Raw genomic sequence first — 27,113 nt, 5'->3', positions numbered from 1 at the left:
GTGTAATTATGTGGTTCTACGATGATGTAAATCACTCATGGAAGAAAAAGAGTAATGAAGCTGGAGCATTTGGGAGCTGCAATATCCTTTGAGACTTCCAAGGGGCTGGGAGGCCATGACAGGACCGGAAAACATGTTTCTTTTGTAAAATGGAAGCTTTTCAATAAAATCAGTGTTGTGAAACAATTTTTAATTTTCATATTCTCATGCTGAGGTTCATGTATTTTAATTTACAACAACAAAAAATCCAAGACCTCCAACTTAAAAAAAAAAAAAAAAATACCTCCATCTTGTGTCAGAGTTTTTAGTTTACAGACTAGTTGTTGTCTGAAATAAACCCACTCACCCTAGCCGAAAGAGCGCTCCCCAAGGTTCCTAGCTCCTTTGTCCTGGTCAAAGGCTCTCCTCACCCAGCTTTATTCATGGCAGCCGCCGCCCTTGGTTGACTTACGCAGTGTCTGTCTCTTACACTAGAACACAAGCCCTGTGCGGGCAGGTGTCTTTCCACTCTTCCTCACCAGTGCATTTCTAAGTGCCTTGTCCACAGTGGATGCTTGATCGAATATTTCCCCAATGGATGGTTCTTCTAATTATTCTGTAGGAAAAACTATCTCACCATTAGCCTTCTGTGTGATATTAAAAACTCATCATATTTCAGTTTTCTTTCAGATTTCTAGGAGTTAGCAGGGGTCACTTATTCTGTAGATTTAAAAACCTTTGCATGCACCTGACACAAAGTAGTCACCCATAGTTTTTAATAATTGTTTGCTTGCTTCAAGCGGCTCTAAAATAATTTGAATTACAATAGGCAGAGGCATTTCCCTGCTCTCAGTGCCTCCCTTCTGTCCAGTCCATCATCTGGGTGAACAGTTGACTTGTTTAAGGTAGAAAATAAAAATGTAGAAGTGCTACTGAGTAGTTAACCATAAAAATCAGAACCCTTTGCAAATAGGTGCTGCAAAGTTAATGGGATAAATTATAAGTTATTATTTGATACCTTTCCTGTGTTGAAGATTTTTTTTAAAGAGCTATATATTAATACTGTAAAAACTAGAGCCATGAACTGAATACACACACACACACACACACACACACACAGCTGGGGACTTAACTACTATTTGCTTTGAACAATGGGGCAAACAGAGCATGAAATTAAGTGTTGGGCACATTAAATCTACAGATTTCAAACTTTTTATATGGTCACTTTTCAATGAGTAATAGTAACTTGGAAACTAGTTTGACTCTAAAAAGAATTATGGAATAAAATACATTTGATGAGAAGAAATAATATGATTGAAAGGGTAGCTAGGAGAGAGGCTGGACTCGCCCTGCTTGCGGTATGAAGGATTTCTGCTGCTTCATAATCAATAATCCCAAATGACTCTGAAGGGCTCCACTGATGTATAAAAGGTACAGAAAAATAATGTAATGGACGAACAGAGAATCAGTGGAAAATTAGTTTGGAATCCTCTTCTGGGCTTTTCTTTAAAGGATCATAAAAATGTCCTGCACTCAATTCTCTCTGGTGTATATATCAAATGTGTAACCCAGATATTCTTATTATTAAGGTAACGTGCTTTCGAATCAAAGAGGTCAAGAAATGCAGAAGATACCTTTGAACCTCCAGCCTCTTTTTTGCCCTGCTGAGAATGCCAAATGACTAAACATTCAGAATTAGGCCCCAGAATAGAAATGGGAAAATATTGTGCGTGCAAAGGCAGAGAATGAAGTTTTTTTAATTTAAAAAACCTGCGTAAATTCAAGGACAAAATGGAAATGGAATGAAAAATGAAAAGGGGAGCTTATTAAAAAGGACTAAACAGGAGATAGGAAAAATCCTGGTAGAGGATTTTCAATGATTTGTGGGGAAATGCAGTTTTAGTTCAGTAGGGAAACTATATTTGTGCTGTATCATTCAGTGTCATTATTCATTCCCACAGACTGGGTGATGCTTGTTGAGCAGGAGAGTTTTTCTGGTTTTGGATTTGTTCGGCACTTCCATAGGAAACCAGATTTCATTTCCACAAATAACATTCATGAGCCGAGTAGGCATGGCTCAGTGAGAATCCAAATTTCTGTGCATGGCCCCCAGTGATCCTCCCTGGAGAAGGTTGGGAGCCACCCAGACCCAAAAGATAAGACATATTGGAAGAAGACTGAACAAATGAAAATGCTTCTCTTGGCCCAGGTGTGTGTGTACTGATCAGGAGCTGTGGCTCATGTTCAGCTGGGTATTTGTGCCCAGAGAGAATGTGGGGATCTTGTGCATGAATAGTAAGAGCCGGTCTCATGCCTGGATCAGAGAAATGACTAGAATATGATGGCATGTTTCCTTTCATGTCGTTTTCTGGGAAAGAACCATAATATGGAAGCCATCAAATCCTTTGCATTTTTGCCATTCGATGGGTCTGAATAAATTATGCCACTGGAAAATAACTAACATGGTTTATTATATACCCCTTGATGAGTATGTCTAAACATACATTTTAACCTTGATTTTCACCTGACCCACACTTCTTCAGTAACTAGTAGGGAGAGTAATGGTAGTAGCAACTGTAGCAGCAGCTGATGTAATAATAAAATAACAACAGGAGAGACTACCATTTATCATCATTAGTTCCAAGGACTAAATGACATGTTTTGTGCTTATTTTCTAATCAAATCATCATAGAAAACCTATGAGATAATATATTATCTCCCTTTCCTTCATGGTGAAGCAGAGACTTGGAGAAATCAAGTCATCTGTTTAAAATTAAATGGCTAGTCAGTAGAAAAATCCAGATGCCAACCTAGATCCGTGGAACCCATTTGCTAAAATTCCATTTTAGCAAAGTTAGGCTGGGTGCCCATCCATAATGTCACACAGTCTGCCCTGTTTAATCTCTTGATTTGTCAGGCTTATGTTTGTGGATACAAAGTTATTCCGTTCCCCACACGTAATATATTAGGCATTGAATAAGTATCCAGTAAATATATTTGAATGAATGAGAAGGGAAGAACCATCACTCTTCAAATTGGAATGCACAGTCCTGCTCCTGGGCTTTGCAGGTTGCTTCATTGCTTCCAGTTGTCTTACCACAGAGCCTTATTCTACTATCCCCCTGGGCAGGAAAAGACACAAGGAGGGTTTCTGGTTTCTGGTTGAGTATGAGAGAAGCTTGGAAGTTGCCCCTCTGTCCTAACAAGTAAAAAAATGGAACAAACTGAAAAATCAGTAACTCTTAGATTCATAAGAGAAGTGAGGTATCAGAGAAAATTGTTGTCTCCCAAACTGGAGAGACCAGCAGGTGAATATAGAGAATCACAACTTACTAGAGCAGAAACCTCCATGGGATCAGTGCCAGGGTGGGAATGAACTGTAATTGATGAATTGCTGGAGGCTCAGTGTACATAACTCTGGCAGAGAAACTCCAGGAGGATCCAGTCTTTGGGGGATATTACACTTCTGTGACTTTTACCTTCTGAAGCTCTACTAGGCTCTCACAGTGAATATCAGAGATGAATCCCCTTGTGCATCCAGCAGAGAGGGGGGAAGAGAGTATTTGAAATACAAGAGAGTATTCTTTTTTTAATAAGTTCTGCCCTCATGAAAACCCATTTAATCAGAGCCTAACTGACCTGGGAGAAGAAAAATACCCAACCCCAGCCCATTCAGGCTATCTTGTTCTACCTAAAGGTCCTGGGAGGGGGTGGGGGGGGGCTGACAAACATGTATGAGGTTCATAGTGCAGAGGCATAGGCTTATTAAAATACTGAGCTCTAATCCGAGGGCTCGAGAAATCTTTATCTCCCCACCACACCTTATCACCATATTACTCAAGACCTATTTATAGCAGTTACTTTTGCCTGGTACATCATGTCTGGCTATCAGGAAAAAACTACAGGACCTACTAAAATTGAAAAACCATCAGAATCAGACTCAGATAGGGAAGGAATGTTGGAATTATCAGAAATTTAAAATGATATAATTTATATGCTAAGAGACTTAATGGATACGCAACATGCAATAACAGATGGGCTATGTAAGTAGATAGATGAGAATTCTAAGAATCAAAAAGAAATTCTAGACATTAAAAAAAATTCCAAAAGAGATGAAGAATGCCTTTGATGAACTTATTAGATGAGACAGAGCTGAGGAAAGAATCTCTCTGTTTGAGTGTATAGCAATAGAAATCTCCAAAAGTGAAAAGCAAACTAACAAAAACCCAGAAAATATCCAGGTAGAGTGCCTAGGTGGCTCAGTCGTTAAACATCTGCCTTCAGCTCAGGTCATGATCTCAGAGTCCTGGGAACTACTGAACAACTACAAAAGATGGAACATATGTATAATACCAATAGAAGAAAGAAGGGAAAAAAAGGAAGAAATATTTGAAACAATGATGACTGAGCATTTCCCCCAAATTAATATCAGATACCAAACCACAGATCCAAGAAGTTCAGGGAATACTAAGCAAGATAAATGTCAAAAATATATATACCTGCATATATCATATTCAAACTACAGAAAATCAAAGATAAAATCCTGAGAAAAGCCACAGGGAAAAAACATCTTGCTTGTAGAGGAACAAATATAAGAATTGCATTGACTTCTCAGAAACCATGAAAGCAAGAGATTGGAATGAAATATTTAGAACATTGAGGGGAAAGGGGAAATCACCAATCTAGAATTCTATACCCTGCAGAATTATCCTTCAAAAATTTATGAGAAATGCATTCTTAGACAAACAGAATTTGAGGGGATTTATTGCCATAATCCTGTCTTGTAGGAAATGTTCAAAGAAGTTCCTTAGGGAGAGAAATGACATAGAGCAGAAACTCAGATCGACATAAAGGACAAATTTCAGAAAAGGAATAAATGAAAATAAAAGAAAACCATTTTTATTACTCTTTTTAAAAATTTTTTTAAAGATTTTTCTTTATTTATTCGACAGACAGAGATCACAAGTAGGCAGAGAGGCAGGCAGAGAGAGAGAGAGGGAACCAGGTTCCCTGTTATGCAGAGAGCCCAATGCAGGGCCCAATCCCTGGACCCTGGGATCATGACCTGAGCCGAAGGCAGAAACTTAACCCACTGAGCCCCCCAGGTGCTCCCATTTTTCTTACTCTTCATTGATCTAGCAAATATGTCAAAGTAATACAAAGTGTTCAAAATTATGCATATTCATATTGCTTGTCTGTAAGTGAAATGAATGACAGCAGTGACACAAGGGAGAAGAGAGAGGAATTATTTTGTTAAGGTAAGATACTTATATTCCTTATGAGTCAGGATACTGTTACTTGAATGTGGACTTGGATTGGTTATAAACATATACTGCAATCTCAAGAAGAACCAGTAAAAAACATTTTTTAAAAAAGAAGTACAGGGACACCTGGTAGCTCAGTTGTTAAGCATCAATCTTCAACTCAACTTTTGATCTTAGGGTCCTGAGATCAAGCCCCACATCAGGCTCCCTGCTCCATGGGAAGCCTGGCTTCTCCTTCTCCAGCTCCCCCTGTTTATGTTCCCCATCTCTCTCTCTCTTTTTGTCAAATAAATAAATAAATAAAGTGTAGCTGATACGCTAATAAAGATGAGAAAAGAAAATCGTATAAAGTGCTCAGTTAAAACCAAAAAAGACAGAAGAAATGGAAAATAGATAGGGACAAAAACGTGCAACAAATAGAAAAAAGTAACAAATATGGTATAAATCCAGCTATGTTAATAATCACTTTGGATGTCAATAGTCTAAATGCATCAATTAAAATACAGATTCTCAGCATGGATCAATAAATAAGACCCTAATATTTGCTGTTTGTAAGAAAACCCACATTGTATATGAGGACATAGATTATAATAAAGAAATAGAGAAGAATAAATCATGCTGACACTAATAAAAAAAAAAACGAGTAGCTATGTTAATTTCAGAGCAGTCTTCAAAGGAAACTGGGAGAAGAGGAACATTATATAATAGGAAAAGGGTCAGTTTTCTAAGAAAACATGATAATCTCTAATACATATGCAACTAACAACAGCATATCAGACCATGTGAGGATAAACTGATAGAACCACAAGGAGAAATGGATGAATCCACTATTAGAGCTGGAGACTTCAGTACCTGTCTACAGAAATGGGCAGATCCAGCAGGCAGAAAATCAGTAAGGATAGAGTTGAACTCAACAATGCCATCAATCAACTGGATATAATGAGCATCTATAGATTCTTCATTCAAGGACAGAAGAACACACATTCTTCTCAAACGCACATGGAACATTCACCAAGATACATCACATTCCAGTTCATAACACACACCTTAAGGAAGTTAGAAGAACAGACATCATACAGTGCCTGCTCTTAGACCACCACAGAGTTAAACTGTTGGAATTAAATTTTAATTTAATTAGAATTAATAACCGGGAAAATCACAAAATATGTGGACATTAAATGACATACTTCTAAAGAACAAATAGATCAGGTGCCTGGGTGGCTCAGTGGGTTAAAGTCTCTGCCTTCAGCTCAAGTCATGATCTCAGGGTCCTGGGATCAAGTCCCAGACTGGGCTGTATGCTCAGCAGGGAGCCTGATGCCCCCCTCCCCCACCTACCTCTCTGCCTACTTGTCATCTCTGTCTGTCAAATAAATAAAATCTTTTAAGAAAAAGAAGAAAGAACATATGGGTCAAAGAAGAAATCTTAAGATATACTGAATGTTTTGGACTAAATGAAAGTGAAAATAACAATTTATCAAAATTTGTACTATGAAATGAAAATAGTTCCTAAAGGAAAAATGATAACATTGAATGTGCATATATTAGAAAGTAAGATCTAAAATCAATCATCTAAACTACCACCTTAGGAAACTAGGAAAAGAAGAGCAAATTAAATCCAAAGTAAGCAGAAGAAATAATCAAAATTAAAGTCAGTGAAATTGAAAACAGGAAGTCAGTAGAGAATATCAAGGACACCAAATACTGGTTCATTTAAAAGATCAATGGAATCAATAATCCTCTAACCAGGCTGTGAAGAAAAAAAAAAGACACAAATTACTGATATCAGAAATGAAAGCAAAGACATGGCTACCAAGCCCCTGGACATTAATTAGATAATAATATGAACAACTATGCCCATAAATTTAATAACCTAGATGAAATGGACCAATTCCTCAAAGACAATCTACCAAAACTCAAAACTCATAATATAAGAAATAGGTAGTCTGTCAGGCTTGTATCTACTTAAAAATTGAGTAATCAGTGACTTTTCAATAAAAAAGCACCAGGCCCAGAGGGTTTCACTGTAAATTCTGTCAAACATTTAAGAAAGAAATTTTGCTAGTTCTCTACAATCTCTTTCAGAGGGTAAAAGCTGGAGGAATACTTCCTACCTCATTCTGTGAGGCAAGCATTACATAATAACAAAACACATAGACATTACAAAGAAAGAAAACCAGACTGCTATCACCACAAACTTAGGTACAAAAAGCCTCAACAAAATATTAAATCCAACAATGTATAAAAAGAATTACACACTTTGACTAAATAGGATTTATCTCATGTATACAGGCTGGTTCAACATTTGAAAATCAATGACTGTAATTCACATCACAGGCTAAAGAAGAAAAATCACATGATCATATCAATAGATGTAGAAAAGTGTTTTACAAAATCCAACACCCATTTAATGATAGAACCTCTCAGTAAACTTTTGAAAGAGGGGGACTTCCTCAACTTGATAAAGAATATCTACCAAAAAAATCTACATCTAATATAGTTAATAGTGAAAATCTCAAAGCTTTCCCACTAAGATGAGGAAGAAGACAAGGATGTCCTTCTCACCACTATTTTTCAACATCATTCTGGAAGTCCTAGCTAATGAAATAAGACCAAAAAAAGGAAATAAAAGAGATGCAGATTGGAAAGGAAGAAATAAAACTGTCTTTATTTGCAGATACTGTGATTGTGTGTGTAGAAAATCAATCTAATTGACAAAAAAAAAAAAAATTCTGGAACTAGTAAGGCAGTATAACAAGGTTGCAGAATATAAGGTAAATTCACAAATTCAATCAATTTCCTTTATATCAACACTAAGTGGAGTTGAAGTTAAAAACATTATAGCATTTATATTAGCACCCCCAAAATGAAATGCTTAGGTATAAATCTTACAAAATATGTACAAGATCTCTATGAGGAAAACTGCAAAACTCTGATCAATGAAATCAAAGAAGACTAAGTAAGCAGAGAGTCCATATTCATTCATAGGAAGGCTCAGTGTTATCAAAATGTTAGTTCTTTCCAACTTTGGTGTATATTTTCATTATAATCCCAGCAGGTTATTTAGTGGATTCACGAATAGATTTCACAGTTTATACAGAAAGGCAACAGACCCAGAAGAGCCAATGCAATATTGGAGAACAACAGAGGGGGAGATCAAACCCTACCCAAATTCAAGATTTAATTATAAATCTTCAGCAATGAAGGCAAAGTGGTATTGGTGTAAGAAGAGACAAATAGATCAATGAAACAGAATGGTGAGCCCAGAAGTAGAACTGTATAAATATAATTAACTGATTATTGACAAAGAGGCAAAGGCAATACAATGGAGAAAAGGTAGTCTATTCAACCAGATGGTGCTAGAACAACTGAGCATCCACATGCGAAAACAAACAGAAACAAGAAAACCTAGACTTCAACTTTACATCCTTCACAAAAATTAATTTAGAGTGGATCGCAGGCCTAAATATAAAATTCAAAATCATACAATGCCTGCAAAAATAACAAGAGAAAAGCTAGATGAGATGGTCTTGGGTTTGCTCATGGCTTTTTAGATAGAACACACTAAAGGCATGATCCGTGTAAGCTGTAATCAATAAGCTAGATTTCATTAAAAGTAAAAATTTCTGCTGTGCAATACACTGTCAATAGAATGAAAACAAGCTACCATCTGGGAAGAATATTTGCAAAAGACATTTCTAATAAAGTACAGTTATTCAAAATATACAAAGAACTGTGAAAGCACAACAGTACTAAAACAATGCAATCAAAAAGTGGACCAAATATGGCGCCTTGGGTGGATTCAGTGGGTTAAGCCTCTGCCTTCAATACAGGTCATGATCCTCAGGGTCCTGGGATCGAGCCCCGCATCAGACTCTCTGCTCAGCGGGGAGCCTGCATTCCATCCCTCTCTGCCAGCCTCTCTGCCTACTTGTCATCTCTGTCAAATAAATAAATAAAATCTTTGAAAAAAAAATGGACCAAAGATATGAACAGACATCTCAGTAAGGGAGATACACAAATGGCAAATAAGCACATAAGAGGATGTTCCACATTTTGCCATCAGAGAAATAAAAATTAAAACAAGATACCACTGCATGCCATTAGAATGGCCATAATTTTGAGCACCAGTAACACCAAATGCTGGTAAGAATGGGGAGCAACAGGAACTCTCATTCATTGCTCCTGGAAATGCAAAGTGGTACAGCTACTGTGGAGGACAGTTGGGCATTTTCTTACAAAACTAAAAATACTCTTACCAGGTAATTCAATCACCATTGCTGATGTTTTCTCCAAAGAGTTGGAAACTTCTGTCCACACAGAAACCCGCACATGGAAGTTTCTAGTAGCTTTATTGATAATTGCCAAAACTTGGAAGCAAGCGGGAATTCCTTTAGAAGATAAATGAATTTTTAAAAACTGTGGTACAGGCAGTAATTTCTCCAATATCAACCATAGAAGCAATTTCCAGATATGCCACCTAAGGCAAAGGAAACAAAAGCAAAATTAAGCTATTGGGACTATATCAAAAAGATTTTGCACAGTAAAGGAAAACAACATCAACAAAACAAAAATGTGGTCTAACGAATGAGAGGTATTTGCAAATGATATATTTAGTTAGGGGGTAATATCCAAAATATATAAAGAACTTTCACAACTCAACAGACATACACAGTTTAAAAATGGGCAGAGGACCTGAACAGACATTTTTTCAATGATCTACAGATGGTGCACAGACACATGACAAGATCCTCAATATCACTCATCAGTAGGGTAAAGCAAATCAAACCACAGTGAGATATCACCTTAAACCTGTCAGAATGGTTAAAATCAAAAAGACAAGAAATAAGTGTTGGGGAGGGTGTGGAGAAAAATGAACCATCATGCACCACTAATGGGAATGTAAATTTGTACAGCCACTGTGGAAAACATTACGGAGGTCCCTCAAAAAAATTGTGAATAGAAATACCATATCCCCCCCCCCAAAAAAAAAAAAAAGAAATACCATATCCCATAATTCCACTATTGCATTTTTATCCAAAGAAAACAAAATATTTATTGCAGCATTATTTGCAATAACACAAGATATGGAAGCAACCTAAATGTTTTATGGGTAAATAAATAAGGAAGATGTGAGTGAGTGAATGTGTGTGCGTGTGTGTGCGTGCACGTGTGTGTTGGAATATTATGTGGCCATAAAAAAGGTTGAGATCATTCCACTTGAGAGAGCATGAGAACATGGATAGACCTAGAAGGTATTATGCTAAGGGACATAAGTCAGACTGAGAAAAACAAATGCCATGTGATTTCACTCATATGTGGAATCTACAGAAAAAAATGAATAAACCAAAAAGCAGAATTACACCTATAAATACTAAGACCAAACTAATGGCTGCGAGAGGGAGGGTGTGGGAAAAATGAGTGAAGAGGAGAGGGAGATACAGTCTTCCAGTTATGTAATGAGTAAGTCAGGGGAATGAAAGGTCAATGATAGTATAGTAGCGATGTATCAGGACAGATGATGGCTACACTTGTGAGCATATGATAAGGTATAAACTTGGCCAATCCCTATGTTGTACACCTGAAACTAATGTAACATTGTATCAACTATACAGAAAATAAAATGAAAAAATAATAAACTGTGGTATATGCAGGCAATGAAATATGATTCAACACTAAAAAGAAATGAGCTATCAAGCCATGAAAAGACATGGAGAAAACTTAAATGCATATCCCTAAAGTGAAAGAAACTAATCTGAAAGGACTACATACTGTGTAATTCTAACTGTATGACATTCTGGAAAAGGCAAAATTATGCAGACAGTAAAAACATCAATGGTTGTCAGGGGTTAGGAAGGAAGGAGGGAGGAATTGCCTGAGCACAGAGGACTTTTACAGCAGTGAAATTACTCTTTATGATACTATAATAGTGGATACCTGTCATATGCATTTGTTCAAATCATTAGAATGTGCAACACTTACTGTGAACCCTAATGTAAACTGTGAAGTTTGGGTAATAATGATACGTTGGTGTAGGTTCATCACTTAAAGAAATGTACCTCTTTGGAGGGGGATTTTGATAATGAGGGGGACCGGGCATGTGTGGGGCAGAAGTCCATAAATCTCTTTACCTCCCACTGAATGTTGCTATGAGCCTATTACTGCACTAAAAAAAAATTTTTTTAAAGCTACGGGAAAGCATAAGGCGAAAAATGATTCTGTCATCTTCTAGAATTGATATATCCTATCATCAAGAAATCAGTCCAAAGGGTGGAGATTTACTATAGTGCCTTCATAGTCCATTCATTAAAGAGTAGTTATTTTGTGTCTCGGTGCTAGTTACAGGGAATATTGTAGTAAATAAGTAAATGTAAAACTATCAGATAATATAAATAAGGGCTATAAAGTGTCAAAAACATCGTGGGGAGCAGTTACCGTCTGGTGCTCAGGAACGACAGCCCCGAGGAAACAACGTTCCAGCTAAGATGTGAGTGACAAGCCAAAGCTAGTCATGAGGCTGTCTGAGAGAAGGGCTAGCTTTCCTTCGTCACCTGCCCTGAAGTAGGAGAGGCTCCTTGTGTTAGAGGAAAGACAAGAAGATCTTAGCCTTAGAACATTAACACCAAGGCAAAGAGCAGTCGGAGATGCACGAAGAAAGGGCCTTACAGACCGGAGGGTGGAATTTGGATTTTCTTATTAGTGGAAGGAGAAGACAATGAAAGACCCAGTGAGACCTACAAATGTAAAAGTTACTCTGAAGCGATGGAATAGATTATAGGTGACAAGTGCGGAAGATGGGGATTTAGGTAGGAGATTATTGCTGGAGTCTAGGTGAGAAATGGTTGCCTTTTGAACTGGGTTGGAAGCAGTACAGATGGAGATAAGCACTTGAGTTCTGGACACGTTTTCCATGCAGACACTGTCCCGTATGGACCGTATTGATCATATGTATTTTTGTGTTAGGAATGGGGAGAGGGAAAGCTGAGGGGAGACACCAGTCGCTTTGCAGGTAAAATCTCAGGCTCTAGACTTGGCGGTAGGAGTGAGAAACAGTATATAAAATGGGGAACTAATAAGGAAATGTTAATCAAACAGTCTTTGCCTTGCCCTCTTCTACTGTAGGAACAAAGCCCTGTAGCCAGATGATTATGCTTCAAGTAAAAAAAAAAAAAAGAAGAAGTCTGTTTCTTAAAAGTTTTTGTTTTTGTTTTAAGTGTCTAGATTGAATTGGAGCATATTCATGTATCTGCTCCCCGGAGTGACGTCATCTTTATTGTGGCATTTGGGGAGCATTCTGTGTAATAGGCCACTCAGGCAATGAGCCCAGTGCAAATCCACAGAAATCCTAGTCTGGTCTCCATTGCCTAATTGTTTTTAATAGACAAATCTATAAACCCAGATCTTTAACTTAACAGATAAAATTAAATGTGCACATCAAGAACATTTGAGAAATACCAGCCCTTCTTTTAAAAACTTTAATTAGTATCCTCAAAGCAATTCAAAACAATATTGCATCCACTGAAAATAAAAATTCCCACATGCTTTGAGAAAGGAACACATCAGAGAACAAGACGGCCCTTGGAAATTAAAACACAATATTGGAATAAATTTTAAAATTTAGTTGAGGATTTGGCAGATAAAATTGAGAAAAATCACCCATGTGCGGAAGAAAGGTTAGCAAACCTTTGCTATACAGAGCCAGATAGTAAATATTTTTAGTTTCGCAAGCTGTTTGGTCTTGGTCACAATCCTTCACTCTGGCTTTGTAGCATGAAAGAAAGTAGGCATGGCTGTCTTCCAGTAAAGCTTTATAAACACTGATGTTTGAGTTGCAGGTGATTTTTACACATTATAAAGTACTGCTCTTTTGATTTTTTTAGCCCTTTTAAAATGTAAACACCATTATTAATTAGCATGCATATATATATATATAGAGAGAGAGAGAGTATATTTATGTGAAATGTATATTAATGTGACATGCAGTGGGCTGGATTTTGTCCTTGGAGCCAAGGTTTAATGAACTCTCATGTAGAGGAAAGGTATGGATGATGTGGGAAAAGCAAACTAAATTATGGCATGAGTTTATACAACTGATGGAATAGAAGAAAAATTCTATTCGATTTTTGTCTTGGGAGACTTCTTTGAGATTCTGAGCAGATGTGACATTGGACAGCTGAGAATGTGATACAAGAAAAATAATTGAAATCAGAGTAATTGGCCCAGCATTTGAACAGTATTTTATACAGTCACAGTATAGTAAATGCTACTTATCGATGTTTGTTTGTTTGTTTTTGAGAGTGTGCACGTGCGGGTTGGGGAGGGACAGCTGGAGAGAGAGCGAGAGAAAGAACCTTAAGTAGGCTCTGCCTAGCTTGTAGCCCCAAACAGGGCTCAATCTCATGACCCTGAGATCAGAACCTGAACTGAAACCAAGAGTCGGACGCTTAACCAACTGGGCCATCAGGCGCCCCAACTCCTTACTGGTTTTTTGTCTTCAAATCAGTGCACATAACATAATCTAACGGAGTTGTAGGATAGAAAATATACGCTGTTATCCTTGACAATATAAAAATAATGCTGCAGGTGACAGAGGTGGGTTGAGGAAGGAGGTGGACGATTACAGAATTGAGTCCTTATTTGAAAAGTCATACAGATTTAAATACATTACTCAAGGTTCGAAAAACAACCAGTTAAGAACTGAAACTAATAATCCTCAGCAGCAAACCAAGGGAAAGAGAAGAGGAAGCTAGCATTTATGTGCTGATCCTTCTCTTAATAATATCCAAAGATAATTAATTCTCTAAATCTGATCAGTTAAAGAGACTGAGAAGAGAAACCATCATGAGGTTGCCCCCAGAGATTGCAACTCAGGTTAGAGAAGGGAGATATTTGAGTTCGATCACATGTGCGTGCTACTTTGAAGAAATAATAGCTTCTGGTGAGAACAAATGGGACAAGGAACTAGTGTTTTTCACTATTCACCCTTTTCTTTAAATTATTGTTTTAAACCATGCACATGCTTTCTTTGATAGCAAGACGACGACTCAGGATGGACAGGATGATGAGAGAAGCGTAATAATTACTTAAATTGTTAAATAAGGATATGGAATTTTTTTTTTGTTTCAAGGGGCAGGGGGCCATAAAGACATGGGCAGGGACATGAATTCCAGGAAAATGGTTATTATAAAAATATAATTGGGTTAATGAGATAAATTCTAGGTATTTATAGATTTATAGATCCTAGATTTATAAAATCTAGGTAGATTTTCTTTAGTTGTATAAAAGTCAGTATTTCAAAAGTAGATGTAGGAGTACCTGGGTGGCTCAGTCAGTTAAGCATCTGCCTTTGGCTCAGGTTAAGATCTTCGGGTCCTGGGGGTCAGACTTCCTGCTTCGTGGGCAGTCTCCTCCTCCCTCGTCCCCAGCCCCTCCCCCTGGTCCTGTGCAACCTTGCACGTAGGTACATGCTCGCTTGCTCTATCTCAAACAAAATCTTTTAAAAAATGTAAATGTATAAGAAAAATTTGCTTCTTCTGTTGTCTTATATTTCATCTCCCTTCCATTGTATCTTCTTATTTAACGTATGTAGTAAGATTTTTCCAAGTTTTATTAATTGTGGATTGTCAGACTATTTTGGAAATTGACAAGTTTATCTGAACCAGAGTTTGGCCCTATATTAGCTTGGGTTGCCATGATAAAATACCATAAACTGGGGTTCTTAACAGAAATTTATTTTCTTAAAGTTCTGGAGGCTGGAATTTTAAGATCAGGATTGGCAGTACAGTCAAATTCTGGGGAGCGCTCTTCTCCTGGCTTACAGATAGCTGCCTTCTTGCCCTGCGCTCATGTGGTGAAGAGAGAGACAAACCCCACTTTTTGACCTCATTTAACCTTAATTACTTTCATAAAGGCCCTGTCCCCAAATGCAGTCACATTGTGGGGGTTAGGGCTTTAATATACGAATTTTGTGGGTTACGAACTTGCATAACAACTCCCACTGAATTGTCATTTGGCTGAACTGAATAAGGGACAGATTGTTTTGCCACCAAGAAGTCATTGAAATGGGATAGTAGCATCCTTCATGTGGGCTTAACTTTTAAAATCCAAACGCGCTAATCTTGGAAGCAGAGACTGACTTCCACCCTCACAGAGTCTAGAGTTTTTAGGCTCTCCAAACCCCAGGGTCTTCACCCTGCCCTGTTAAACCCAACTAGAACATTTTCTCAGTGCCTTTGTTTTCTCTGAGTGCCAACAGTATGGTAGCCCCAACTTTCCCAAGATCCACCAGCCCTCTCTTTTCTGGAAAATCATCCACAGCAACTGATCAGCCTTTTGATTTCCATTTCACCTTTACAAAAACATCTGTAAGATGGACCAAGAAGCTGTTTCTGTTCACATTTTGCTGGTGGATGTAATCAGAAGACTGTGATTAGTACTCCCTTACTGTACCCAACAGAAAATGTGCTGCTTCCCATAGCCAAGAGCGTGGAAAGAGCCCTGGTCTAAGGGACGAGGGATTGGTGTTGATCCCAGCCGCACCCGGACCATACCCAGGTTAGGACAAAGGCAGGGTTGTTTTTAACAGATTTATCTCCGTTGATTCCATCAAAGGAACAAACCAGCATGAGGAACTTCCCGTAAGATAGCTTGTCTTTTTTTTTTTCCCCTATGACCATCAAGCCAGAGTGATATCATGAGCCTCATATTTTCTTGCACATTCATCAGGCTAGAGTGACGTCATGATGTAAGCGTGGACATTGGAATTTTTACAGACCTGGACTGAATGCAGCTCTGAAATTCATGAACAGAGTGACCTTGCATGAGTTACTTTAGCTGTCTAAGCCTGTTCCTCTGTCAACTAAAAGTAATAACTACACTGTAAGTTGTGGGGATGATTAAAGATGATTTATCTAAAGTGCTTAGAACAATTCTTCCTCTCTGCTGTGTTACAAAATTAGATCTAATGCTCTGTTGGGAATGGCATTAGTAAGTTCTTCTGCCGTGTTTCCAGACCTGAAAGGGTCAGCCCTGAGCAGGCATGTCCTTGTAATGATTTCAGAGGAGCGAGCTTGTGCAACAGCCCAAGAGGCCTCGAGAATGCTCCTCAGACCCGGCTCTTCACCACCTGTGCCTTGTTCTTTTGGGCAAAGCAGATCACAGGGCTTCCCTTCCCTCTGTCCCCGTCCCCTCGAGTCAGGACAGGGAGAAATAGATGCCACCATGTGCCTGAGGGACCTCCAGCTATATTCAGAGAATCATTTCATCCTTGGGACATTTTTGTTATCAGTCCACCGCAGTGCCCTTCCAAGGGAATTGCCACAGAAATATGAAATGATCAGAACCATTTTCAGGTTCAAATTTGTTTTCATTTTTGCTGTAGCATCTTTTCACTCAACCGGACTTCACCCGGGGGTTTGCTCTGAGCACATGCATGTCTCTGTACCTCACAGCACAGCCCTGCCCATGGCTGTGCTCCCTGAGGCAGACGAGTAATAGGTTTACCTGCTGTACCGAGATGGAGCAAACACAAAGTATAGTGTGATCCTCACCGTCCGTACGTATCTTGACCAGCACAACAGTCTGGACTTACAGGAGGAGGAGGCCTTGATAAACAGAACCATCCAGAATGCCACAGACATCGTGTTTCCTGTTGACGGCCGAGGCATGTCTGTTTTCTCACTCCTTGAGGTTCTCACGTGTGAAACTGTTATTCCCAGCAGCGCACATTTGGAAGCCAGCAGATTGTCACCAGCACAACAGGCAGCTTGGGAACAGCAGAGCCCACGCATCTGGGTGGTATGCCTTTATGAATAGTTCCGTCAGGTGCCTAGGGAGGCCAGGCTGTAGCTCTGGCATTGGACTGGGACACTTGGTGCATGACTGTCTCTGGTTCTGAGTCTCAGAGAAACCAGCGGCACGACTTATCACATGAAAACACAGGGTGATGTTTGGGTAGTGACTGCAGAGTGGGTTCGAGTAAGGGAACCACCACGTAGGCTCCCCTAATTGGGTATCTAGACCTTTCCATACTTCCTTTTTCCTATATTTTCTCCTTTCTTGTTCCTATGCTTGCCTTTTTTACTAGTGCCTTTGAACACTCCCCCTTTCCTCCAGCTATCCCTCTTCGAGTTCACTAATCTTAACACCACCTCCCAATCGCTGCAACTCAGCTCGAGACAGCTCGACTCCAAAGATCTCCTGTGTCTGCTGTTCTGCAGTGGTGCTTCCCTAGACAGGGCTTGGGAATCCAGCCCGAGAGTCTATCACTGACATTCAAGAGCTACGAAGATAGAGTTTCCTGAATACATAGTATGTGGCAGGCACTCTTCAAGTGCTTTGGATAAACCATGTCTAATCTCCACAAATGACAAGACACGTTTTATTTTCAGTGTGTTGAGGGACATGTTGAGAAAGGTTCAGTGACCTGCCCAAGGTCACAATGCTAGAGAATGCCAGGGCCAGCTTTCAGCCTAGATCTGCATAATTCCAAATGCCAAGCTTGTTTCATTACATCACTCTCTGTGTCAATCGGAAAAGAAAAATCGAGGATCAGAAATGTGAGCTGCCGTGCTAAGAATTATAGCGCTAGAATGTCTGTGCATATTTGGCTCAGTATAAGAGAAATCTAATTGGAGAAAAGGCTGTTGTAGTTCTAACCTGGGAATGTCAGGAGCACAGCTGCGACTTGAATCATCTTTCTGACACTCAAGGATATAGGAGCTGTGATCTATGATGACGGACCAGACAGTTCTTCCTTCGTTCAACAAATAATTATTGAGTGCCCGCTAGGTGCCAGGTACTGTTCTAAAGTTTGGGACTCTTCGTGAAATAAGAAAGATCCCTGCCTTTGTGGATGTGGCAGGCCAGAGGGAAAAGACAGAGGAGGATGATAATGGGCAAAATAAGTGAACTGGGTAGTACGGTAGAGGGTACTTGATCTTGAGAAGGGAACACTGAAGCAAGGTGGAAACACTGAAGCAAGGTAATGAGTTTCAGAAGTGTCATATGGAGGAGGCTTGCATTTTTAAATAGGGGGATGAGGGTAGGACTTGAGCAGAACCTGACCGAAGGTTTGAAAGAAGTGAGGTAATTAGCACTGTCCATGTCTGGGAGGGGAGCCTCTCCGGCAAGATGGGAAACGGATGTAGTTGACATTCGTGAGCAACAGCAAGAAGGCTGAGGTAGTAGGAGCAGTAAGGACTAGGGGAAGGTAATAATGATGGCCATCAGAGATAGTGGGTCACCAGATTGTTTGAGGCTTTGGAAGGCATTTCCAGGATTTAAAAGAAGGGAAAACCAGACCCATTAAGTGCATGAGGTACGTAGACGGAGTAGTCTAGGTGTGACATGATAGTGCCTTTGATCAGGATTATAGCCATGTTGGTGATGAAAAGAGATTGACGTGTGGATATATTTCAAGGTAGACCCCTTAGGTTTTGCCAATAGATTAGATGTGGAATACAAGAGAAAGAGGGGAGTCTGTGGTGAATTTAAGATTGTGGGCTTCAGCAGCACAAAGTATAGAGTTTACCTTAGATGAGGTGACAAAGGCAGTTGTGAAGGGAAGCAGAGGAGGCCAGTTTTGGACATGTTGAATTTGAAATGTTTACTAGATCTGCAAATGGAACTGTGACATCATCAGTTTTAAGTTTGGGGAGAAGACTGGGCTGGAGATATAATTTGGGATTTATCAGCAAATACCACGGTTAAAGAAAAAAATAAATAAATAAAGCATGAGACCCAATGGAGAGCACCAGTATGATGGGCAAAATGGAAATCAGTGCACTGGGCAGTGAGGAGATTGGTCTTGCCTTGCTGCCAACGCAGGACTCAGAACTCATGAGAAAGAGGATAGAAGTCTGACTTAGGCTTCAATACAAAAAGATCATTTTAAGCTCTTAGAGCTTATTAGCAATGGAATAACCCATTTCATGGGATGCATTTTTTGATGCTACAAATTTTCAGGGAGAGTTTTGTACCTAGATCATTGTTTTTCCAAACTTTGTCCAGCTCTAAAAAAAGAGAAGAATAGTAATTATTTTCCATTAGGTGGTTAACGTTGGTCTTTATCCAAATAGTTTACACACTCACATAGCTTGTTATAGTTGTCATAGTCCAAACTTACCACCATTTTAGATGTTGTAAGGTAGATTAGATTTTTGCCTTGGGTTTAAACTTGAACCTACTGACTGTTTGGAGTCCTCTAAAATTTGAGTTTCTCTGAGACTGTGGTTCTGAGTATTTAGGAATGAAAAAAGCCATCACTGAAATTCGGTATGGACAAATTAAGGGGAAAAATGATATCAGGCCAAATTTTGTATTTTAATGACACTACTCTAGTAATGTCTTAGAACAGTGGTTCTCAAACTTTTATTCCCAGGACTCTATTATACTCTTAAAAATGTTTGAGTATCTCAAAGAGCTTATGTTTACATGGCTGGCATAAATACGGGAGAATAGCCAATACACTGCTTAATAAGGATTCCAGACAATACACTGAAACCTGCAAACTAAAGTTGAAGTTCTTAAAAATTTGCTTTCGGGGAAAAAGAATCCCTACTTTGATGGAAGTTTGTTTGAAGAATACTCAAGACTGTAGATTTCCTGTAAGTTCAGTGGAAGCCAATGATGTGACTTTGAAAAAAAAAAAAAAAGGTAGGTTTGGATTTCAATAATACATTTCTTTTTGTCGTCCCTCCATTCAAGATCCTGCCTTTTGAAGTCAACACTAACAAGCTAGAGTGCCCTGTGGAGGAGACTGGAAATTTGAAGGTCTCAGACAGATGCCCTGTGAAGAACAGTTGAATAAGCTCATAATGCCACACTGTTTACTTGGGAAAATTCCCGAAGGTGCTTACCCGTACAGCTACACTGGTTAGGAGAGATGAACACCACAGATGAGGAAGCTGAGAGTAACCACAGTGATGTTCAAGCAATGGTTAATTAAAGACAGAACAATGTGGGAGAACACTACATTTCTCTTTCATTCATCTAAGAGGTTTTACTTTTATCTGTAAACTTTCCAGCAGTGAGATGTCTTCTCTTTGAGAGGCGTGAAGTTGAAGAGCTTCCTTCAACCTATTTTCCTCTAAACCCAAGAATGACCAAGTGGAACTCATGAGCTACCCTGGGAACAGAATAGGATGGGAGAGAGAATCATTAAAACTTTCTAACCACCTTCTTAACTCCTGTAAGAGTTAAGGTGGCAGAAGAGGGCATGATTACTACTTGAAAAAAAAAAAATGAATTCAAAGCCAAGGATTCTATGAACTCTCTCGTCTTTCCATTTTGGGGGGTGAATGAGCTTCAGAAGCTGTTAAAGGAGACATAAATGCATGTTTGTCTTTCTCCTCCTCCGCTCTTCTCATTCCTTTCTATCCCCTCTGCCCCCACGGTCTTGAGTAAGATTTCACAGTGGTTAACCTCATGGAAGAGAAGACCGGGACCTAAAGGAAATTCATTGCAGGATGGTAAGGGAAAGCTTGCCAACACCTGCTTATAACGAGAGGCTGCAAGTTTTACCACTTCCTGATATTCGGGCACAAAGCTCACTTTGACCTGCCAGTGGATTTAAATGATCTCTGAGTTCTCTGCTTTCCCCCAGTCAGCCCACTGGGCCTGGTGTAAGCTTACGTAGTTGAGCTGATGCAACCACTGGGAGCTCAAAACTGCAGTGTTCTCTTAGAAATCAAAATCTGGGGCACCTGGGTGGCTCAGTGGGTTAAGCCTCTGCCTTTGGCTCAGGTCATGATCTCAGGGTCCTGGGATCAAGCCCCGAATTGGGCTCTCTGCTCTGCAGGGAGCCTGCTTCTCTCTCTCTCTCTGCCTGCCTCTCAGCCTACTTGCAATCTCTCTCTGTGTCAAATAAATAAATAAAATCTTAAAAAAAGAAATCAAAACCTAGTAAATTAAAGAGATTTTTTTTTTTAAGATTTTATTTATTTATTTGACGGAGATCACCAGTAGGCAGAGAGGCAGACAGAGAAGGGGAAGCAGACTCCCCGCCGAGCAGAGAGCCTGATGCGGGGCTCAATCCTAGGACCCTGAGATCATGACCTGAGCCAAAGGCAGAGGCTTAACCCACTGAGTCACCCAGGTGCCCCAAATTAAAGAGATTTTATATTGCAAAACAGATTCAAGGGATAATTCAATGGCAAGATAGAATTTAACTTGAAAAATATTTTGCAACATGTTCATTCAATATCAAACTTCTTTAAAGCATTTAATTATTTTATAACTTAGAAAAGCTTCAGGTTTACCTCAAAGAACTCAAAACATAAGAGTTCTCATTAAAATTCAAATAAAAAATTACCATAAAACATGGCTGAAACTGTTGAATTAGGGTAAGGAATCATTTGCCAAAAAAAAAAAAAAAAGATAATTTGCAAACAAACTTCCCCCCAGGGATGTGTTTTCTGAGTCAAGTGAGGTCTCCTTATAAAATAGACCCTAAGACCCTAAAATAGACCCTTTGAGGTTGTCTAGAGAAAGGACGGGACCATTTCAGAAAGGAAATGCCTGGGATTCTGTTTGGAGTCACAATGCTTGGGGTTAAGATAGCAAACAGCCTCTGGCTTCTTTCAGGGCAACAAAACAAACTCAGATTGTCTCCAGGGTTGTCAATCCCGAGAACGGTTTAGTAGACCTGAGCCAGGAGAAGGGGAACTGGGGCAAATACTTTTTTAATGTTTGTCTGTGGGCAGGATGGGTTTCTGGTATTTTGTTTTTGTTTTTCCTAGTTTACTATTTCTGATAAATATGAAATACTATTTATTTCTTTTGTGAACCCTTTTGGGTTTGGCTCCCACCGAGGGGGTGGCAGGGGTAGAAAACAGCGTATCAGAACATTCTTGGCTGGAGCTGCACACAGAGCTGTGAAGAGAGCCAAGGAAAGGAGGACCGTTGAAATAACCCTGTGGAGCTATTAAGTTTGACAACTCTGCCCCTCTCCGTGGGACAATGGTAGGGGATTGACATGAGCTTAGTGCTTGCTCCTCATTGTTCCAAATTGCACGTGTAAGCTCTTTAAAAGGATCAGGTTATGGCACTCCCTCCCCCAAGCTGGTTGCTGTCAGAGATGGGGCAATCATGAGAAGTGACTGAGATTCACCTGGGTGCTGGGCAAAGAGCAGTTCAGACAGAAAAAATAAAAGTCGGCTCTCCGAGTCCCTACGCAGCGGCAGACTGGGGCAAGTGGAGTCATTATGGCTCTTAACAAGTAATGTGTAGCAAACTAATAATAATTTCATAAGGAAGCCAAGGCTGAGAATCCACAAATGAATGGGGCCAGTACTTCCATCACCATCTGATTAAGAAGAGACAAGCGGTGCTTCATGATAGAAGCTTTATCTCTCCCGTTTTATTTATGTGGGTTTCTGTGGAGGCAAATCTCTTTAGGTTCTTGCAGTCTTAAAAATCTATACCTAAAGCTCTGAGTCAATTGATGTCCAAGCAAATGATGGCAAGTTACTGTTTCCTAAGAGTATACTCTGAAGGAAAAGGCACCTCCTTGAGGACTGGCTTCAGAACGCCTGAATTTATGACAAAGGGAAAATCTATAACTGAAACGTCCGGAGTGGGCTGATGAGGAAGCCTCTTGAGTTGACCTGGCAATGTAGGGGTTAATCTCTGTCTGAAGCCCAGCTGAGGGGGCTTGTCTTGGTGCTGAGGGTCCTCTGTTTCCGAGGAAATGAGCAGGTTAAAGAGGATCTTCCTGGAAGCCGAGTATATTAATATACGAGCAACTTCATCCTCTTGTCTCTCCCTGCCTAATTTACAACCATCTGTGACTGGTTTATAGGAGTTTTCAAAAGATGTGATTAGCTTTACTTGCAGGAAACTTGTAAAGGGTTTCAGGGTAATGATGTGTCAGCTATGAACTCATTCAGCTAATCTGCAGAGAAGTTTTTAGAGCAGGAAGGAGCCAGATTCAGAGGTGCTGACTTGTGAAACACCACGGCGAGTGCATTTGTGGCTAAAAGAGCCAGGATTCTAGTTTCCTAATCATGTAAAGGGAGGGAGGTAATGATGAGCAAAAGGGAAGAAACTGAACAACAAAACATTCACTCATTTGCACCATCCACACTGGAGGTTGTCCTCGCTCATCAGAATCAGGGAGGTATTTGAGATGGTTGCATAAGGAGCTTCCAGGGAACGTGGCCGGCAGCCTGTGACTGGGGGTATGAGGTGGAAGGAAGGGGCTGACACGTTTGACTGGAAGCCACATGAGCACAACACAGTGGGTGGAGAGCAGCGAAGGGCTACACTTGAAATTCACTGACAGGTTATTTCATTAATACATTGACTTACTCATCGTGGCTGTGTAGCGCATCTTAAATGCAAGGCATTCTGGGACCACAGTCACAACAGATCTGTCCTCACCAGCATGGAACCTAGTGTTCCAGTTGTTACTGGGGTTGCAGAGCAAATTATCCTGCACTTAGTGGTGAAAGACAACCTTCTATGATGCTCATGGGTTACATGAATCAGGAATTCACTCAGGGCATAGAGGGGCGCCTTGTCTCTGCGTCGTGGGGTTTGGGAGTCTCAGTAGGAAGAGTCCAAGACTAGCGGCTGGAAACATCTGCAGCTTGTTCACTCATTTGTCTGATGGTTGGTGGTGGCTGTCAGCTGAAACACTAGTTGGGGCCTGGGCCAGAATTTCTGCATTAGTCTCTTCGTGTGGTCTACGCTTCCTCACAGCATGTGGTTGGGTTCCAAAGCGGAGTGCCAAAGAGGAAGAGCCAGGCAGAAGCTGTCTCTTTGTGACCTTGCCTTGGAAGTCACGTAGATCACATGGATTCCACTGTGCTCCACTGGTCAGGACCATCACAGATCTTGTCGAAATTCCAAGAGAGGGAGCATCAACCCCAGATAGCAGTGTAGGAATGCCAATCAAAATGAAGGAAAGGCAGATAGATATATGTATGGTTGTGTGTATAGGGACATGTATACAATCATCTGTCACAGTAAGAGTGAGAAAAACTACTGCAGCATCAAGTAAAAAATACTGTTTGTGAGGATTTTGTAAGTCATGGTCCAAAGAACCCTCCTATTGGAAATACACTAATAAAGCCAAGAAACACCTGAGCACTACATTTCCCAAGTATGAATCGTGCATGTCACTTCTGTTATTATTGTTACCATCTATCTGTACAATGTTCTCTTCATTTTTCTATAATTGACCAACTCTTTTAAAACTCACATTTGTTTTAAAAGCAAACTAGGTATTACTACTGAAAATTTTATTTTTTACCGTAATTTATTTACCATAAAACCAAAGCAGACTTAAATATAACCAAAATAAAACTGAACAGTTGTTAGATATGTTGCTTTCCGATGAAAATTAAGAGACTGAAGCAAGCCCTCTTTGTCAGAAATGTTAGCAGGTGTTTGAAAGATAGTGAATCATAGTCCTACAATACTGAGGCTCTCCCTGGGCCTTAATCTGAAAGACTGAAAGAGAAGTAAAAACAAATGATCCCTAGTGAGAAAGTCAGTGATATTTAAGGCCTAACATCCTTTAAAGAATTTTTGATATTATAATCCTATTTTGTTGACAAACAATGATCTGGAATGATAAAAATATAAACACATATGTTTATATTTTTATCATTCCAGATCATTCCATATATATTCCATATATATATAGCTAAGCTTTCGTCCTACATCCGCCAAATGGCTGGGATGTATGCAAAAGACCAGCACTTGGCACAGAGCTGACACCTGTTAATTAATGAGTGGATCTGTGACCTGCCTTCTGTCACAGGCTGGGTGCCTAGCACCTCTGATTTGTTTCCTAAACCCATGCCTGAAAGATCTAGTGAGCATTAATAGGCCTTGATGAGTTGGCTTCTAGATCAGGTTTAGCTACCCTGTTATGTTATTACCACTCTTCACGTATGGGTGGAATTAACTTCTTGCTTCCCCACTGTGGCATAATACCTAGACTTTACAGGACCACCACCACCCCCAGGCCAACTTGCCTTCTTTATGGTATGTAGGTATCTAAATCCAACAACACGCATTCCAAAAATAATTACTAGCACCTGCCAGGGCCCATGTTGCACTAGACACTGGAGATCTCAGAAGGGAACAAGAAATGGACACTTTCTTGGAGTACAGAGAAAGGCCACTGGGGGGCAGCTGTCTTACCCCTAAAATGTAATTAATTGCTTACAATAGCAGTGTCTTCTTGTTGAAGTATTGGTCAGAAAACACTACTTCCTGGGCATTTTTTTTCCAGTAGAGATGATCACTTGAGAATAAGTAAAATTTTCAAGGTCTTCTCCATCTAGACTTCTGGTTTTCAGGGGTATGGAAAAAGGTCTGTAGAGGTTAGAAGGAAGACAGCCAGAAACTTCTCTCCAGGGATTCCAGCCTATAACCTTGACCACACACGCTAGGACTTCTAACAATAGTGCCTTTCTAGACATAGGGCTGGCATTAACAGACCTTTTCCTGCTTGCTTCGTAGTCGGCTACGGTGAAGCTGTCGAAACCAGTGGCTCTGTGGACTCAACAGGATGTCTGCAAGTGGCTGAAGAAACATTGTCCGAATCAGTATCAGATCTACAGCGAGTCATTCAGACAGCATGACATTACTGGTAAAGTATGCAGCATCCAAAATATTTGATTCTCTCTTCCTCTCCCCATCACGGTGGCCTTTCCCACACCCTTACAGTGAAATGCATCTCCCTGCTGCAATTTTCTGGCGTGGCTTTACTTTAAAAGGGAGGATGGATTCCAGATCCATGCGAGCTATGCTGCTTAATAAACATAAGCAGTTAGAGAAGCACAGATTTCCAGTGTCCAGGACAAGTACGTGGGAATTGGCGTAAAGGGTTGGAGAACTCTGGAGATTGATGTGTGTACCAATCCTAGAGAAAAGAAGGGGAGAAAGTCTTTCGAATTAGCTAGGTTGTAGGATCAGGATTAGATGTTCTAAGTAGGAAAGATTTCAAAATGAGAAAGTTCTGGAGTGAATATGATAATGCTTACTTACTGCCCCTGGGAGGAATGCCTTCAAAACAAAAATGAGGATTCCATTCAGATGCAAGTTTGAATATTATATGTGGAGGTCAAGAAGCACTTAGAAGCAGAAACTATGACAGTATAATGAACTGCAAAAGCCCATAGGATCATGCATCCCAGTGGGAGAAGAGGGTAGGTAAAAAGGAGTGGTTGGGACCACCATGGAAGCCCATCACAGTCAGAGGGTCTTCCCCAGACCTCGCCTGGCCTCCTGCCCTGAGGGTGTGTGGGGATATGGCAGCATTCCTCCCCCTTCGCAAGCCCTGAACGTTTGGACTAAAGAACACACTCTGTGCACCAACACTGTGTGTCAGAGAGAAAACATGTTGAGAAGTCCTGATTCAAGTCCAGATTCTTCCCTTTCTCTAAGAGAAATCTATTCTTCCAGTGGGAAAGTGACTTGCTCTTGAGTAGCCCAGCCCTGTGGGTCTAGCCGCCTTCTCAGCTGAGTGGTTTTCAAAGTGTGTTCCTTGGCACCCTTGGGTACACTAAAGACTGCCAAAGGGACGAGAGAGGGTATGTGCTTTGGGTTGATATGGGTGTGTCAACTAAAGGAGATCCCTTTATGTCTGTTCGACATATTCAAATTGTGCAAGAAAGCTTCATTTGGAAAAGCAGGTTTTAATATAAAAGAATGGTGAGCAAGGTTACCCTAGATTCCTGCTGATCAAATTGGTAATGTTTTAAAATGTAAGGAACACACTCAAGTATAGCTCAAGATGAGTTAACAGAGAGTGAAATACTCCTAACTTAAGGATTAAAATTGTCCTTAATGCATTTTTGCTTCCCCTATTGCTGACTGGAATAATGGCTTTTTAGATGAAATTCCTAATATTGT

At 40.0% G+C, this 27,113-nt stretch overlaps 1 protein-coding gene across 7 annotated transcripts in view; it reads left to right on the top strand.

The window, feature by feature from the left end:
• SAMD12 (sterile alpha motif domain containing 12) overlaps positions 1-27,113 on the top strand; it is a 382,934-nt gene that overhangs the window by 139,383 nt on the left and 216,438 nt on the right. For 6 of the 7 annotated variants that reach the window (XM_059395074.1, XM_059395073.1, XM_059395075.1 and 3 more), the window contains one exon: positions 25,719-25,848. In XM_059395074.1, the coding sequence (XP_059251057.1) occupies positions 25,719-25,848 (130 nt within the window). Of the gene's footprint in view, position 1; positions 483-25,718; positions 25,849-27,113 lie in introns of those variants that run through there. The other variant, XM_059395077.1, reaches the window with a different exon arrangement.

Source organism: Mustela nigripes, chromosome 3 (assembly GCF_022355385.1).
Source record: "Mustela nigripes isolate SB6536 chromosome 3, MUSNIG.SB6536, whole genome shotgun sequence".
NCBI lineage: Eukaryota > Metazoa > Chordata > Mammalia > Carnivora > Mustelidae > Mustela > Mustela nigripes.
Note: the sequence above shows the minus strand (reverse complement) of the source record. Positions and strands in the feature narration are given on the sequence as shown.